At 37.7% G+C, this 17,666-nt stretch overlaps 1 protein-coding gene across 13 annotated transcripts in view; it reads right to left on the bottom strand.

Annotated features, from left to right (window-relative positions):
- The window catches only part of Tjp1 (tight junction protein 1), a 253,021-nt gene that overhangs the window by 39,110 nt on the left and 196,245 nt on the right, over positions 1-17,666 (bottom strand). For all 13 annotated transcript variants that reach the window (XM_041654666.1, XM_041654254.1, XM_041654335.1 and 10 more), the window contains 6 exons: positions 11,306-11,430; positions 10,419-10,521; positions 7,890-8,166; positions 4,844-4,947; positions 4,296-4,464; positions 3,828-3,975 (listed from right to left, as the gene is read on the bottom strand). In XM_041654666.1, the coding sequence (XP_041510600.1) occupies positions 3,828-3,975; positions 4,296-4,464; positions 4,844-4,947; positions 7,890-8,166; positions 10,419-10,521; positions 11,306-11,430 (926 nt within the window). The remainder of the gene's footprint in view (positions 1-3,827; positions 3,976-4,295; positions 4,465-4,843; positions 4,948-7,889; positions 8,167-10,418; positions 10,522-11,305; positions 11,431-17,666) is intronic.

Raw genomic sequence — 17,666 nt, 5'->3', positions numbered from 1 at the left:
TGAAATTCTTATTTATTTACTGTGGTGGTCTGAATGAGAATGGCTCCCAAAGGCTCATATATTTGAATACTTGAGTCTCCAATTGATGAAACTGTTTGGGGAGGATTAGGTGTCACTTCTCCCAGTTTGAGACAGGTCCTTTTGTGGTCTTGCCACATGCATGCCACATCTGCTTGCCTGCAAGCTTCTGGGACTCCAGTCTCCACCTCTCACCTTGTTATAGAACTAGGCCTGGACTCTACATGGCTTCCTGGGATTTGAACTCAGATCCTCCTTACACAGAGAGAAGTTTACGCACTGAGCCATCTTTTGGGTCCAATACAGAAAACGTTTAGAAACTACTACTACTAATTAACTACTAATTACCACCACAACAAAACATCTTGTCATTTAAAGCCACTGCTCTCAGAATTCTAATGCTGTGTGCAAACTATAATAGCTATGAGGGCTGGATCCTAGCATAACATCTGAGTTTAGGTTGGCAATGTCTTGCTCAAGTGTGTATGTAATATCACCACCAAACATGTGATTAGGTCATGCACTGTGTCAGCAAAGCTGCCACTACACTCAGGATTTGATGTACCCATTTCTTTCAAGAGGAACAAACAGTAAGAATGAGAATATTTAAGACTGTTACAAACTCAATTTTTTGAAAGCAGTACTTTCAACTACCTCAGAAGCAACTATTTTCAATAAAAAGGGTACATAAATATGATTGTTTTATATATAAATGGCTTGGGTCTCAGGTGAGCTGTTAAGTTTTGTGGAATAAATAAGTATAATACAAAATGTAAATCTGGACAATCCAATTCTGTTCTATTAGTCAGAGCTTTTACTGTAACATGTGTTTTCATTACTGTTCCTGTTTACATGTGATTGTGGGAGTCACTTCAGACAGAAAAGATAAGCATAACTTGTCAGATGAACTGGGACGCTATAATTTTAAAAAGCCAAAGAACTGAAGCTACAACTAAAACACTTAAGGCTCCTAAAAGGGAGTGGACATGATGATATGATTGGAAGATAAATAATATTAATAATTTGTTGAGTTTTCAAAATAAGGTTATAGATGCCAAGTTGTTAGTCTAAATAAAAAAAACCCAAAATAACAGAAAGAACTTTCTTTCAAATTAATACTATAATGAGACTGATTTACCCTTAATGACTGCCTACCCATTAAGACTGTAACAACAGCAGAAGTAGTAGTATGGCACACCTTTAGTCCCAGCACTCGGAGACAGGAAGATGGATCTCTGTGAGTTCCAGACAAGCCTTGTCTGCAGAGTGAGTTCCAGGACAGCCAGAACTACACAGTGTGACCATGTGTCAAGAAGAAAAGTAACAACAAATGACCATGGTTCAGAGGAAAACAGAACCCAAGGTACTCAGCCTTTGACACTGCAACATAACATCACCTACAAAGTTCACACTCAAAAGTCTGTAACAGTTACCACCCTATCAGTCACTATGGAATCAGCACAGAGATTCCTCAAGACGTTAAAAACAGAATTTCTATACGACCCAGCTATATCCCTTTCAGATATAAATTCAAGTACTCAGACACCTTCCTACCCGTGACAGCATTCTCCCCAAGAGACAAATTACGGAGTTAGCTGTCTACTAACAGATGAGAGGATAAAGTCCCCCACCACCACAAATTTTACTCAGGCACAAAGAACAACACCCCGTCACCTCCAGGAAAATAGGCAGGAGTGTACCCCATCATGTTAAGTGACAGATAAAACAGCCTCACAGACAGAATCTCTTGTTTTCAGTCACACATGGAATTTAGTTTTAAAAAGAGTTGAAAAAGAAGAGAACTACTATGGAGTTGGAAGGGGAAAGGAAACAATGGAGTAAAGCCTAGTACTTTGGACAATATATGCTAATAAGTAACAAACCAAACAACACAATTTAAAAAAAAAGAAAATTCCTAAGATTTAGAATCTGTTTTCATTCAAAAGTGGTTGAATTGTTGAGACTCTAATTACTACTCTTCCTTTTCTTAAAGGAAAACCATGTGGAATCTGTCAGGTAGCAGCAGTTTGCAGGTGAAAGAGATGTGCTAATTACAGCTGCCCCCATGATATCCCATCAGAGAGCCATCCCCATGTCCATTTGTGGCTGAATCCCCTTCAAAGTAACAGGATCTCCATGATAGGAACAACAACAGGATATCCAAGAGTCCCAGTGAGAGTCCATTATCAACACCGTAGCAGAAGCCAGAGGTCTAGAACCAGGACCAATGACTCAAAGCAATGAACACTTACAAGTAAAGATGAATAGATTAAAGGGTAAACTGTGTAACTCAACAAGTCACACTACAGCTTCCACAGAGAGATTCTTCTTCCTTTTTTTTTTTTAAATTCTCTTTTGTTGTGGGGGATTCAAGGGCAGAGGGTAGATTCGAGGGGATGGCAAAAAAAGTGGGATCAGGATGCACCATGTGAAATTCACAAAGAATCAATGAGAGTTTAAAAAAAAAAAAGCAGGTTGAATAGGCCAAAGAGTAAGGCTCCATGTCTGGTTTTATGTGATACTGGGGGAAATTAAACCTAGGACTTTCTGCATGCTAGACAAGGACTCTACCAACGGAACTACACCCCATCCCAGATAGCACTATGTTTAATAAGCACTGAAAGCTCTCAGTCTTCTCTTGCCTGCTCACTTCTCTAAAGACACACACTCCAGTTCTTAGCCCTTCTTCAAACAGTTTCTTTTAACAATTTCTGTAACTTCTAAGGTTTTGGGTAACATCTGCATGCAGATAAATCTAAAGGCAACACTTTCTGGCTATAATCTGTCTCTTCAGCTATGAGACTAAATTTTCTTTTTCTTCCTACCTTTACTGTGATATAATCAACAAAATTACATTTAAGGTGTTCAATGTGACTACTTGGATATGTGTATCATTGGAAATTACAACAATTAAGAAACCTCAAATATTAGTATATGGATGAGAATATTTAAGATTTTTTTTTTTTTTTGGTTTTTCGAGACAGGGTTTCTCTGTGGTTTTGGAGCCTGTCCTGGAACTAGCTCTTGTAGACCAGGCTGGTCTCGAACTCACAGAGATCCGCCTGCCTCTGCCTCCCGAGTGCTGGGATTAAAGGCGTGCGCCACCACCGATTAGGTATAGTTATTATAATGTACATTTCCAAAACCTATACTCTTGTGACCAACATCTCCTCCACTTCTTTCATTGCCAACCTTCTTTCCTCTTTCTGTGAGGTCAATTGTCTTTGCTTCCAGAGATGAGATTACACAATGTGTTTCTCTGTGCCACAGCACAAGCAAGGCATGTCCATGTTACCGACAGAGATGGAGCTCCTCCTTCAACACTGAACTCCATTACATATGCCTGTCCATGTGTTTTTATCCGTGATGGATGCGTTGTCTCTTTACTGCAGTTACTATAAATAAAGATCTACCCCAATGTAGGGTTGCAGATACTTAAGGATAGTCACTTTCTCTCTGCTGGACAGACATTCAGGAGGAGGGTCATACAGTGGTTCTAGTCTTCATTTTATGAGAAACCTCCAAACTAATCTTTCCTAATGGCCATAAACTACAACAGTCATGTCCTCTTGTTTATGTACTGTCTAGAGCTGCTTCTGAGCTACAAGCCAGAGCTGATGTAGTAACAAATACTTCCTGACTTGCCTACTTATTAAATGTACCACCCAGCACCTTGAATGTGTTCTATTTAGTGATTAAACTGAGGAAAGAAACAGACCTAATCTTAAAATAATAAAAGAAAAATCTACCTTCTAATTTTCTTTATAAACAGCTCTAATGCATTATGTTGCAAATAAGACTGTTAGTACCTGCCATTGCTGGGCTGCTGTGGAGACTGTCTGGAATGATCAGAGGGCTCTGAGCGCTGGTCAGGAGACCGTGACTGGCTGCGGCGAGGAGGCCTGTCGTGGGAGCGACCTGAATGGTCTGATGCTAGTGATTGAATTTCTGAAATATCTGTTAAAAAGAAGGGTATTTTCCCATGAAATAATTATAATAAAGTATAAAGCATTCAAATGATATAAACCAGAATTATATTTCACAAAGTGATTTAAGCATTTATATTATCTCCAGTTATAAAACCAAAACCATAGTGAACAACATATAAAGCATTTGTGTGAAGTGACAAAGACAGACAAAACACACACACACACACACACACACACAAATGTACATATAGGTTTTAGATCCCTGAAAACCATCACTTCACTCAAACATACCTAATCCTCTAGTACTTTAACCTGTAAATTGCGACCCTCTAGCAGAAGGGCACTCACCGTCTCTTTCAGAGGCATTAGCAGAATGGATGCTGTCAGAAAGATCAGGGACATTCAATAAGGTGGCCCGCTCATCTCTTTGAACTACCATTTTTAACTTGCCTTTAGACCTTTCTATCAATGTCTTTGCATCTGTCAATGACATATTTTCTGTCACAGTACCATTTATCTACAACAGAAAAGAAAGGATAAGTTAAAAAGTAAACAACAAAGTACAAAAAGTCTAATCTACTACAGGGAGAAGCACGCTCCTCAGATCACTGGAAGACCTAATACAACCTTTATACTTTCTAAATCACCAATAGCATCCTAGAAGCAAACTAGAAAGCATTCCAACAGTATCTAGAACAATTACCAAAATGATCCTGGTGAATGATATATATTTTCAAGATTTAATTCTCTCACGTTAACACCCAACCTCACAATGGGCATGGCAAATGCTGATTACTCTCTCTGGCAAAACTGCTTCAAACACAAGCAGAGGTTACACAATAACTCTAAAATTTGTTTTTTGTTTCAGTTCATTATAATATATAATGTGACTATACCTTTAAGACAACATCCCCTTCTTGAATGTTACCATCTCTTGCTGCCAAACTATCTTGTGAAATTTCCTTTACGAATATATGGCTGGCCAGTCGAAGACCATATTCTGGAAGAAAACATTTAAATATCTTTAGTTCAAAATCCTAAAACAATTAAGTACAGTTTAAATTGTAAGATTAAAATTACTGGCTTTATGATCTACGCTGCACCTAAGACCATTATCTTTAAATCATCAAAAGTCTGTAATGTTGGGAAAAGGCAAAGTAAAACATGGTTTAAACAGAACATTATGTATCCCTCCCAGTCTTACTGAAAAGAAGAAGCCCTAAAAGATAGTAGCCATTTTTTTTGTCTGACTGTGTGATGACATACTATTGTCTTATAGTGTTTAAAGAACACAATTCTTTAGCATGACCTGCTTGATGCTTAAAAAAACTTTGTAGTCCAACAATACTTTTGATGACTGTTATAAATCAAATACTAGCTTTGTTTTCCTTAGCTCTTAGGTGTGTGCAAACCAAGAGAAACTCAAGAACTTGAATGTATTCTACTAATTCGTGCGACAGTTCACCATTAGTCAAGCAGATGTGAATACGAGTTAATACACACACAGTGCTGTCTCATTCAGCCTCCAATGGTGATTTCAGCTGTGGGTGGATATGTGGTCAGAGTTAAGGAAATTACAAAAAAAAATGTATTGTAAAACAAGCACCCAAGCCAGGTGTGGTAGAGTACATACGTGACACCCACACTCAGTGGTTGAGACAGGACAGAACTGTGTGGACCACATTTTAAGATTCTATCTCAGAGAGACAAATAAAACAAAAGCTTTAAATACCAGTCCTGTGTTAGTAAGAAAAGAAATGCTCTTGGTCAGTAAAAGGAGAGAGGAGGACTCTAAGATTCACTGCATTTTAAAAGAAACAAACTTAAACAAAAACCCAAACTAAAAAGTCAAGATGAAAAACAAAAAGTAATCTGCAATAAATTATGAAGCCTGTGGTGCAAAAGTCTAAATGTTCTATCACGGTTACAGTTTATCCAAAGAGAATATATACAGAAGCAGGGCTAGTACCCAGGTTAAAAAAAGGGGGGGGGGGCGAGTAGTGACTGAAGATCTAGGTAGGCAATGTTAAGTGCTTTGAAAACAGTCATTTCATCAGAGAAAAACACAGGACTAAGGAAACATTCTAATTCACAATTAAAAGGTTACTAATGGCTGGACGGGGCACACACCTTTAATCCTAGCGGAAGACAGAGGCAGGCAGAACTCTGTGAGTTCAAGGCCAATCTGGTTTCAAAGTGAATTCCAGGCCAGCCAGAGCTACACAATGAAACCCTGTCTCAAAACAAAACAAAGAAAAAAGGCTACAAATGATCATTATACAGATGGAGGCATAATAGTCCTTGTGTATCAATTTACTCCTTTATTCTAGGTATTTCTTTGGGTACATAGTAACTATGTGCAGGCACTATAGATTAAAGCAACAGATCAGATAGTCCCTGCACCTTGGCAACTTGGGCAGTAGAGCAAGAGACATTACCATGGTAATTTAACAGTACAACAATTCAAAAACAATGAGACTAAATATGCATATCTACCAGGGTCAGAGAAGGCCTCTTTGAGAAAGAAAATACCAAAGTTAAAACTTCCCCCTAAGAAACACTAAATCTAACCCTCAACTGTGTTGTGGGCAGAAGGCTGGAGTATTCAAAACAAATACACCAACATACAAAGGAAAGAACGTGCAGGTATGATAGTCCTAAGACTAGGACAATTGACACCGTCACAGACACAAGGAGAAGCAAGTCAGATGGCACCTTCACCAAAAAGTCTACAGAGGTCACTGGAACGGGCCCAGAGACCAACCACAGAACTGGCAAAGTATACTGAAGAGATAGTAGCAGCCTGGAAAAGAAAATCAGCAGTGGAGAAAGGCAGAGTGGGACAGGAAGGGGTATTATGAAGTCAGGACATGTTCATTATACACAGAAGAAATGTCAAGGATAAGTACTACATATCATCTGTGCCTAGCTGACTGAGAAACTGGATTGACAGGAATACAGTCCAAGAAATACTTCATCAGAAACATGAAGAAAGAAGTTTAAGAATAAAATCTGATTCCCTTGAGATGTGGCTGATTCTGAGGAATCCCTACGGGCAGCTGGGAGCACAACAGGTGCACTGATTTGAACTAGAGAAGTAAATGGTGACATTAGCAGTGCACGGAGGTAATGGGGATAATGAGACTACTACAAAAGAAATGACAGTAAGTGGAAGAAAGATTCTTGGACAGAAAGCTAGAGCATTAAAGGATAGGCTGATGAAAATGAAACCTCGGGAAGATGAGTCTTACAGAAGTCAAAGACGACATTACTCTACAAACTAGACTAGCTGGGGAGCAGACACTAGATCAGAGAAAGCCCGAGTGCAAGTGCAGCCTCACTTGTTGGCTAGGCCGCTGCAGGGGTGGGAAGAATGCCCATGACAAGATGTGTCAGAATACTTCATAATACTCTTCAACAACTCTGAAATCAAAGTGATCAACCATATATAACTAAACGCAAGAGTGAGCAAAGAGCCATTTAAAAAGCTTGTAATTTGATGAAGTGATACATAGTAGCTGGACTTCAGTTTAAAAATGTTAATCCTTCCATTCACAAATAACCATCTTTGCCCTCTAAATAAGTCCTTAAATTTCTTCCCATAATCATACTACTATTGATCTAAACACAGCATTTCAGTTCAGTGATAGTGTGACATTTCTTGTGAGCATAATTTGATTTTGGCTGCTCCTGTCACAATAAAACCAAAATTCAACTAGTATACCCTTCATTTCAACTACAATTTGCTGCCAACAAAAATGATTTAAGAAAATGTGCCCAAATGCCCCAATGTCTGCCTTAACAGGATTTGACTCCTAACAAGAGAACAATGATAAAGAGAAATGGAATAAAACAAGGATAGGAAAACATGGTCATTGTATTTTTCATTCAAACCAGCTTTAAAACTGTCTTGTGAAAACAGTAAGAGTCAATGGAGAATACCTTCATTTTTCCGAGACTTCACCAGTGTGACCTTGGTTGGTTTGGCAGGCTGACTGGAGGCCACCGACCGCCTGTCTGAACGAGGGGACAGGCTCCTTTCTCTACTCGCACTTCTATCCCTTGCCCAATTCTTCTCACTCCTTCTGTTGACTAAAGTGCCACGGCTACTTCTTGGATCATGTACTTCCTCATCATAACTATCATCCTCATTATCAGATACTGGTTCAGGATCTGGACGACTTACAGGGATCTGAACTTTCTTCTTCCTCCGAATGGTCTACAAATAAGAAGAGATTATAAACTCAAGGATACTCATTTACTCTCCATTCATAAGAGAAAGAAACACACAATTCTCTTGACCTACATTAACTAATTTAAATATAAAGGAGATAATATAGTAATCACACCAATCCATTTCCACAATGGCTGCTCTCTATTCTCTTAATAGGTAAGGCTAAGCAACAGATTAGGAATAATAAATCTACAAAATCCTTCCAGAATTTATAAACATTTTCTAGGTGATAAGAATCACAAGCTTACAGGAAATTGTGGAATGAAGGATAGAACTATATTCTAAGTATACCTTATGGACACTTTGTAGCCAAAACCACAACAAACTCACCTAACTTAATCACCATTTGGTAGTGCATCCTTATCAAAGTCTATAGTGGTCCTGCCAGACTGCTGAAGGATACAATTGTCAAAAACTAGTAACAACTTACTCTGCAGGCGCTCAGCTCGGCATACTTTCCCAATACAAACTGCCTTCCGTCTCTACCTGAGCACAAGTTCATTCTCGCATTCCTTCTCAGTGTTCCCTGACCGCTCATTTCTTTGTTTCTAAGTTCAAGATCGACGTGCATCTTCTGAATATGCACTTCTAATCCTTGAAGCCACTTGGTTCCCTGACACTGGTACACTGTATGTCTTCTTTTGGCACCTTTGGGTTGTTTCTGACTGCTCAATCCTCTTCTGTTTTCTCGTCACCAATCCTCTCACAACTTCACTTGCAGCCACATTTAAATGACTTTCTACTGGTTTCTGCCCCTCATCTACCATGATAAACACCAAATGTATTTTGACATAATAAAAATTTTTTGATTAGGCCATCTATAAACTCATTCTACTGGCAGAAGTCTGGGTGGTGCTCAGCAATCCTTTCATCTGCATCGCGTCCCTCTACATGAAACTGCCTAACACAGGTTTCTTTCAGTTCCTCGGCCTTCTCTAGGGAGTCGGTGTTCCTTTACTCCCCTCTTCTAAAAGCCCTTCAATGTGTCTTGCTTATCTGATGCTTCTTTCTTGTGTTCTCAGAGATTAAGTGGACCATTCTGTCTATGAAAAAAACCTTGCTATTTGGGCTTGTTCTTATCATTACACACTTCCAAGAGGTTTCCTCATCAGTCACCATCCTATGTGACTTACAGCTTTCATCTCTCGCAATTTACCTCAAATCTGCCTGATAAGTGCCTAATAATCTTGTCTTGCTATTCCCTTCCAAATTATGTTCTATTTCTTTTGTGGCTAAATTTCTTTTTCTTTTTTTTAAAGATTTATTTAATAATTATGTATACAGTTTTTCCTGCATGTACGCTGCAGGCCAGAAGAGGGCACCAGATCTCATCACAGATGGTTGTGAGCCACCATGTGGTTGCTGGGAATCGAACTTAGGACCTCTGGAAGAACAGTCAGTGCTCTTAGCCTCTGAGCCATCTCTCCAGCCCGTGGCTAAATTTCTTCTAAGCCTGAGTCAACACTAAACACTGCTACTTCGTACTTCCCAGATTAACCAGAATGTGTCTGTTTGAAGTTGGAGGACAAGTAGCAAAACGAGCTAGCATGTGGGAAAGACAAGCAATGTGCTATTAAGAAAGGAGAGCTCCTTAACACTCCCACACACGCTGGTTTCATCCCTACTTCAATCTCCAGTGAGTTGTACTAGAAGCCATACCCTGTACTGTATAAACTGAGCATGCTAGTGCATCCTGCAATCGCACTTAAATGAGGTGGTAATGATGTGGGTTCAGAAGAAGAAGGTAAAGCTTTCCCACAAAGCTCATTCCAGGAAGGAGGGCTACACATACTTTTTCAATACTTGCCAAGATCCAGACTGACATAAGTACATAAAAGAGATAATAGCATTAAGCCACAGAAGACTGCAGCCTCCTCTCCCTTTATAAATGAAAAGAAAATTTCCATCTGAACTTAAATACATAGTACAGAAGATGCAGGAGCATTCATACCGTCAACAACTAACTTTGGAACTAACTTTTTATTTCTTAAGGGACAGGAAGTAGCTGGGTGTGCAACACCTTAATTCCATCACTTGGGAGGCAAGGACAGAAGGATCTCTGTGTATCTGAAACCAATCTGGTCTCCATAGAGTGCCAAAACAGCCAGAACTACACAGAGAGACCCTGTTTGAAAAAAAAAAAAAAGTGGGGGGTGGGAGTAGAGGAGATTCAACAACCAAACAAGTATCACGAGTAGTTGATAGTTCTACTAATATTCAACATAATAGATACTCACAATTTTTGCATTTTTCCCACTTTTCCTTAGCTGCTGAACAGCAAAAGCATGTTCAACATTGTCCATTGAAACGCCATTAACCATTGCAACTCGGTCATTTTCCCTAAAGGGGAGTGGGAAGAACACCAGAAAAACATGTTAAAGAAAACCATGTAAGACCTTACTAAAATCTCCTCTGAATGACAGGTTAATTAATGTTCTTGTCTTTAAAGCAATGATTAAAAACAGCATCAAATTTTACTGGCAGGCCTTTCACAAGAGCATTTAGCAAATAAGTAACCACAGGACATCAGTTTTTTTCTTCTGATGTAGCATAGCAGCACAGTGTTTCCCCAAAAGCCTGAATAGCAGGCACTACAACAAATAAAAAGATAACTGCAGCTGAGTTAGAGCATTGATGAAACTAAGTCACCCAGCGAGCAGACACTATCATTAAATACTGTCTTTCTCCTTTTAAACGTCTTTGACTCCTGGTTACAGTCTCGATTTCTCCCTCCTATCCTTGTTATTACCTGTATTGTACTTATTTTCTTAGCATACAGAGAGGGAAGACTTCATGCGAGAGGTGCCCACCTAAACTAGTGACCAGTTTGCTTTCACTCTCTTTTCCATTATGGTTACTCTCCATTTAGAGTAAGTAATACTTAGCTGTCCATTTACACCACTAGTAAAGATTTCTCAAAAATAAGTGTGCATTCACTTAAGGAAAAATATTAAGTAAGTACAGCACAAGTTGGATGTAAAAATTCTAAATCATTAAAAAACAGATCTATGATGGGGGAACAGGACCAATGCAGAGGGGAAGAAGAGGAGGAGGGAGGGGAGGAGGGAGGTAGTAAAGGGAGATCTGGATTAATAAATTAAAGAATAAAAGCCCACACACTTACTGTAGCTGTCCTTCAGCTGGCCCTCCCTTTAGCACATCTGAAATCACTATGGAGGTTTCCCCACTCTGAAAATGAGGATTATCTCTTCCACCAGATATTGCAATTCCAAATCCAAACCCAGGAGCCTAAAATAGTAATTGCAGTAAAATAGTTCTATTAAGGGCAACAAAATTGCTCATTATAGCATATATAACTAAATTGTAATCTTATGGCATCTATGATTTATAGTCACTTGCATGGTTATACATTACAATCATCAGTCCATTCTAAGAGAATTCATGTTCCAATAAATTATATACCAGATATGACAATATTAAAAATGTCAACTGCATAAGCATTCCATAAGCACTAAAGTAATTTTAAAATTCTGAAAAGTAAGACTCTGAGTGATATTTGATTATCGATAGAGTCCTGAAGGGACACCTGGTTCAGAAACGACAGACTTAACCCATACATTCACCATCTGACATTTCACACAGTTGCCTTAAAAATCAAGTATTAGGTATTTCAACTTCCTTCAATTGTTCTAAAAATTTCGGAAGGAAATCTCTTGACAAATAACACACTAATGTCCCACATACACTGCATGTAATATAAAAGGCACTTCAGTTTTTATCAGTCATTTTTTCTTTATATTTTAAGAACTAAAATTTCTATGACAGCAACTCAATGGCTCAATACAGAAAAAAAAATCCAAATATTCTTAAGTGTCAGGACTGCACCTCAGCCTTGCTTCTGAACAAACATGTGCACTCTGAACTGTGGATGCCACTGTGCCCAGGCAATGACAATACCTGTAAAAGTATTTTTACTCTACATAAAACTTTCTGCTCTTACAGATACATATCTCAACATGGAAAACGAACACTTTACCATCATTTGTCAGCACTTAGGAATCAAATTTGTGTGTCCTTGGACTGTGCTATATTAGACTACTTGATTTTAAAACTTGTTGTTTGAACCAGGTATAGCTGTACAGGTATGTGAGCCCAGCAATTGGGAGGTGGAGGTAGGTGAATCTGAAGTTCAAGGTCAGCTTGGTAAATTCAAAGCAGCCTGAGAAATAGAGGCCTTGTCTTTAAAGAAAGAAAACAAGAAATCACTGTTTGAGTTGATTACTTGAATTTCATAAAAACTGTCAAGTAAGTTCTGGTTAAGAATTAGGACAGACTATCCACATGGACTCCTGGTATTGGCATCTGCCACATGTATGCATATACACACAAATAGAAAGTTATTTAAATGATAAAAATAACTCCATAACTATTAATGAATCTGCAATTACAATAGGTTTCCCAACATATCAATTTGGCTTCCATGGCATATGTCTTTATGGAATTATATTTATTTGGGGACAAGGCTGTCTTTATAATAATTATAACAACTGTCCTTATCAAGTTCCATATTGGATATTTGTGTTTTTACTTCTGGCCATTATAAATAAGGTTGCTGTAAATGTTCACATGTTACTTATTGAGTGGTGGATATCTTATTTCATTTCTTTTAGGTCTAATTCTAAAAGTGCAATAGTTGGGTCATATGGTAGCTATATGACTGACTTCTGAGGCATTCCTAAATTGTATTCTATAATGGCAGCTTCATTTTACATTAATATCAACAATGTATGAAAGTGCCAATCTTTTCCATTCTTGTCGAACTTTCTACTGTCTATCTTCTAGCCACACTAGCAGTCAGTCACGACGGGCTTCGCTGACTACTGATGCTGAGCATCTCTTCATGTGCTTACTTACTTTCACGTATCTCTGAGAAAATGACAGACCTTTTCCTCATTTCCCATCTGAGCTATGTCTTTGTATTACTGGGTTGTAAAAGTGCAAGGAACAGACTTCAAATAAAGTCCTTATTAATATATCATTTGTTCTCTTGTTCTCTCGTCTCACTTTCTTGATGGTGTCCTTCAAATACCAACATTTCCAATTTTGACTAGGCCCAATTTGAATTGTTTTCTCTTTGTTTTGGGCTTCTGACAACATACACAATGAAGTATTTCCTAATCTAAGGTCAGTATTTATTCTTATATTTTCTTCCTGAGGTTCTATGATTCTAGTGACACTTGGGCCTGATTCATCTTAAGCTAATTTTGCACGTGGAGGGCAAGTTCATCACTTTATGCATGACTAAACAGTTCTACTGGAACCACCTAATAAAGACCCACAAGCCCCTGCACTGTACTGGCACTCTCATCCCAAGTTTTTCTCTTATTCAATTGTTTTCTTATCTAAAAGACTTAGCAGCTTGCCTAAAGATTCCCTCCTAGTTTCCTTGCTTAAGTAATTTCACCCTCTAAAATGTTACCATAATACTTGAACATGAAAATAGAAATGCCTAATTCATTTTGAGCATTCACTTTATTTCTCAAAGTATTATTAAAATACATCTAAGGAAGTGAGTCTGAAAATCAAGTTGGGTGTTATGATGGAAGAAGTACATACATCACAGAATACAACCCCCTTAAATGTAGTTAAGGTATAGCACCTTAAACTATAGATGGCATCTAAAAGTATGATGGTCTTTCTGTGACTCCAAGTCTTTAAATGTTCTTGGTCTTGCCCGAAATATGTTCAAACTGTAAAATGTGCACACATTTTCTAACAGCACAAAAACAAGGAAATGATTTTAAAATATGAATTACATGTTTAATTGGTATTGAGAATGCTGAGTTAAATAGGATGTTATCAAAATTTTCAGCCATTTTTTTAAATTTATTTATTATGTATACAACTTTCTGCCTCCACATGCCAGAGGAGGGCGCCAGATCTCTTTACAGATGGTTTGGAGCCATCATGTGGTTGCTGGGAATTGAACTCTAGAACTCTGGAAGACCTCTGAGCCATCTCTCCAGCCCCCAGCCATTTTTAATATAAAAATTAAATTCTTTTAACCCGTATGTGGATTGTACTCTAGGGTAATTGGACAGTGTTGCTGATCTCTTAGGAGAGGCTTTGTAAACCATTACTGATCTCACATGCACAATAAATTTTTTTGTGTGTAACTAAGGAGATACAAACTGAGCAGAATTTCAACCCTTGAAGAGTATAATGCACCATAATGGGGCAGACTGCTGAGGAGTATATTTAGCTGTCCTGAAGATCACTGAGCGCAGAGACCAGTTACTTCAAGTCCTGGTCATCTATCTAGGGAACTTTACATCCTACACTACCATAGAGATATTTGTGCCCCCTTGTCTATTGCCCTAAAGCAGTAGCTTTCTAGGTTTATTGCAGAGAAAGAAGATCAGCTAGGTTGTCCCTTCTGACCAAAGATTCTGATTCCTTTTGCTTAAGGTAGGCCTAACTGATTCCACAATGGCTGTATGAGTTTGCACCCCCAGCAACAGTGAAGTTTCCTTTCTCTCCACATCCTAAGACTTGTTTTAAGATTTATTGACGACAGCCGTTCTAATTAGCATGAGGGGTATTTCAAAGGGTTTTAATTTGTATTTCCCTGATGGCTAGAGATATTGAACACCTTTAAAATAGTCACTAGCCATCTGTGTTTCTTTTTTTTTTTTTAACTATCTAATCAATTCATTTGCCCACTTGTCGATTGGCAATCGCATTTCTTTAGTATTTAATTTCTGCAGCTGCTAGTAAATCCTGCGTATCTGCAGCGTAGCTGGTAAGGGTTTTCTTCCATTCTGTGGGCTGTCTGCTCATCTGCTGGCTGTTCCCTTTCTGCACAGAAGCTTTAGTAGTATGTAGTCCCATTTGTTGACACTTGGGGTTAGACCTGTGCTGTTCTTCTTCCTTATTCCAACATCTTGAAATGAATCACCTGTGTTTTCTTCTGAAACTTTTAGTGTTTTAATTTTTTATCTATTTTGAATTAATTTTTGTACAGGAAGATACAAATCTAATTTCATTCTTCTGTGGGTAGAATCCCAGTTTTACCAATACCATTTGTTGAATAAGCTGTCTTTTTATTGCCTCCTTTGTCAAAAATTTAGTGGCCACATTTTTGCTGTTTTACTTCTGGGTTCTGTTTTATTCCACTAATCTTTCTGTCTGTTTTTACGCCAGTATCAGGCTCTTTGTCACTGCAGCTGTCTGGTATAATTTGAAGTCATGTACTGTAATACTTCTTGGGATTACTTTAGCTATCTGTGATATTTGTGGTTACATATGAACTATTGTGTTATTTTTTCTAAGCCTGTGACATGGGAATTTTGACAAATATTACCATATTCTATAAATTTATTTGGGTAGTATTTAATAATTTTACTATTATTTTCATAATATTAATTCTAAGAACAGACAATTTCTCCATCAACTAGAATCTTCTGTGATTTCCTTTTCCATACTATGAAATTTTCCTTGTAGACATCTTCCATTTCCTTGGTTAGATATATTCCTAAATACTTAAGTGGGGGTTGTGGATATTTGAGTGGAACAGTTTTTCTAACTTCTTTCTCAGAGACTGGACTGTTAATATAAAGGAAAGCTGATGTGTATGGGGTTTTTTGTTTGCTTGTTTTGTTTCTTTTTTGATTTTTTTGAGACAGGGTTTCTCTGTGTAACCATCCTAGTTCTCGTGGAACTCACTTTATAGACCAGGCTGGCTTTGAACTCACAGAGATCCGCCTGCCACGACTGTCCAGTCAGGCTGCTGGTTTTTTAAATATTGATTTTATATCCTGCAACTTTACTGTGTTAAATTCAGAAGTTTTCTACTTGATTAAACAGGGCATTTTCAGTAAAGAATTAAGTGAGATTTAGATTTAGAAAATTAACTTAGAAAATTAAAATTACTAAAATTTATAGTTTTCTGAGTTAAAATGTAAAAATGTTAGATAGCAATTAGCTTGACAATTTCTGATTTGCAGACCCATAGTTTGGTTTTTAATTATATAATTTATAATGAAATAAACATTTCAATGAATAGTTAGCTATCTTAACCTTTTATTATTCACATTTTAAAAATTTTTTAAACTTCCCATGTCCTATAAAATCTAGCTTCCTACAAAACCAGTAACTGAATTTGCACAACAAACATTTTGTGTATATTTTTCCATATTTAGGCACTTTCATTTTAATTGAAATATTTAAGCTTTTTAGAGATTCTCATACATGAGTACTGCTTTTATATTGTTTCTATTCTTCTCTCTTCCTCCTGCAACTCCTCCTGTGACTCTCCCATCCCTCTCAAGTTCATGACCTCTTCTTTGTTTTTTACACACACATACAGGCAGATGTATTTGTAAACATAGCCAAATAATCTTAACAGTGATCTTGCAAAATCGAGTACTTGTAATGGTGAAACTGACAATGAACAGAGCACCCTTTGCCTAGTTACTCATTTCTTTATAGTTAATGTAAAGAGGAAGTGGTGTGGCTAGTCAGGAAGGCCCTTGACATGCATGAGAGCCAGAGTTTGATCCTATAAAAATTAAAAGCTATAGCAATCAAAGGAGAGATAAATAAAAAAGACTAGGGAATAGAAAATATGGATGCATACATACACGGTCAAATCATTTTTGCTAAATGTAGAAAGGAAACTAAATATAGAAAATGCAATCTTTTCAACAAAATGGTTGCTTAAAATATTAAGACATCCATATGAAGAAAAACCTCTTATTTCTTTTATCATATACAAAATTTAACGCACATACAACGTCTAGAAGAAGGCAAACATAGAAAGCCTTTTACTTCAGGGTTGACAAAAGATTTCTGAGATTCAAAACCAAAAGACATGATTGATGGCAACAAAAATGCTGGCAAGAAGGCAGAGAACAATCACAGGTGGGGGGTGGATATATAAAACAATACTTGATGACTCTGTATCCAGAATATATAAAGAACTCTTAAATCTCCAACTTCTGTGTGCAAAAGACTAGAGTTAAATGAAATGGCAATCCACGTTTCTTGACAGAAAAATAGTTTCAAGATATATTTGATATAGGTAAATAATTCAAAATATTCAAACTCCTACCACAACTAAAAAGCAAGTGCCCTAACTAAAACACTGAAGGTGAATTTCAACAGATGACAATTTTTTTTTTGTTATGCACATGTGACAACTTTAAAAAAAACAGACAGCAACTGAATGGGAAAAGATCTCAACACTTATGTGCCAGCTATTTGTCAACTTGACAAAAGTTCCTCTGGGAAGAGGAACCTCAACTGAAAAGATGCCTACATCAGAACGGCCTGTAGGCGAGACTGTAAGGCATTCTCTTGATTACTGATTGACTATGGGAGTGCCCAGCACTGGGGAGGTCTGACCTGGATTGTATAAAAAAGCAGTTGAGCAAGCCAGTAAGCAGCACTTTCTTCTCCGTGGCCTCTGTTTCAGTCCCTGGCTCTGGGCTCCTGCCTTGAGCTCTAGCCCTGACTTCCCTCAG

This window comes from Microtus oregoni, unplaced genomic scaffold, assembly GCF_018167655.1.
Source record: "Microtus oregoni isolate MIOR12 unplaced genomic scaffold, Mior012 000000F_ref0000247, whole genome shotgun sequence".
Classification (NCBI taxonomy): domain Eukaryota; kingdom Metazoa; phylum Chordata; class Mammalia; order Rodentia; family Cricetidae; genus Microtus; species Microtus oregoni.
The sequence above is the reverse complement of the archived record's forward strand: the minus strand, read 5'-3'. Positions and strand labels throughout refer to the sequence as shown.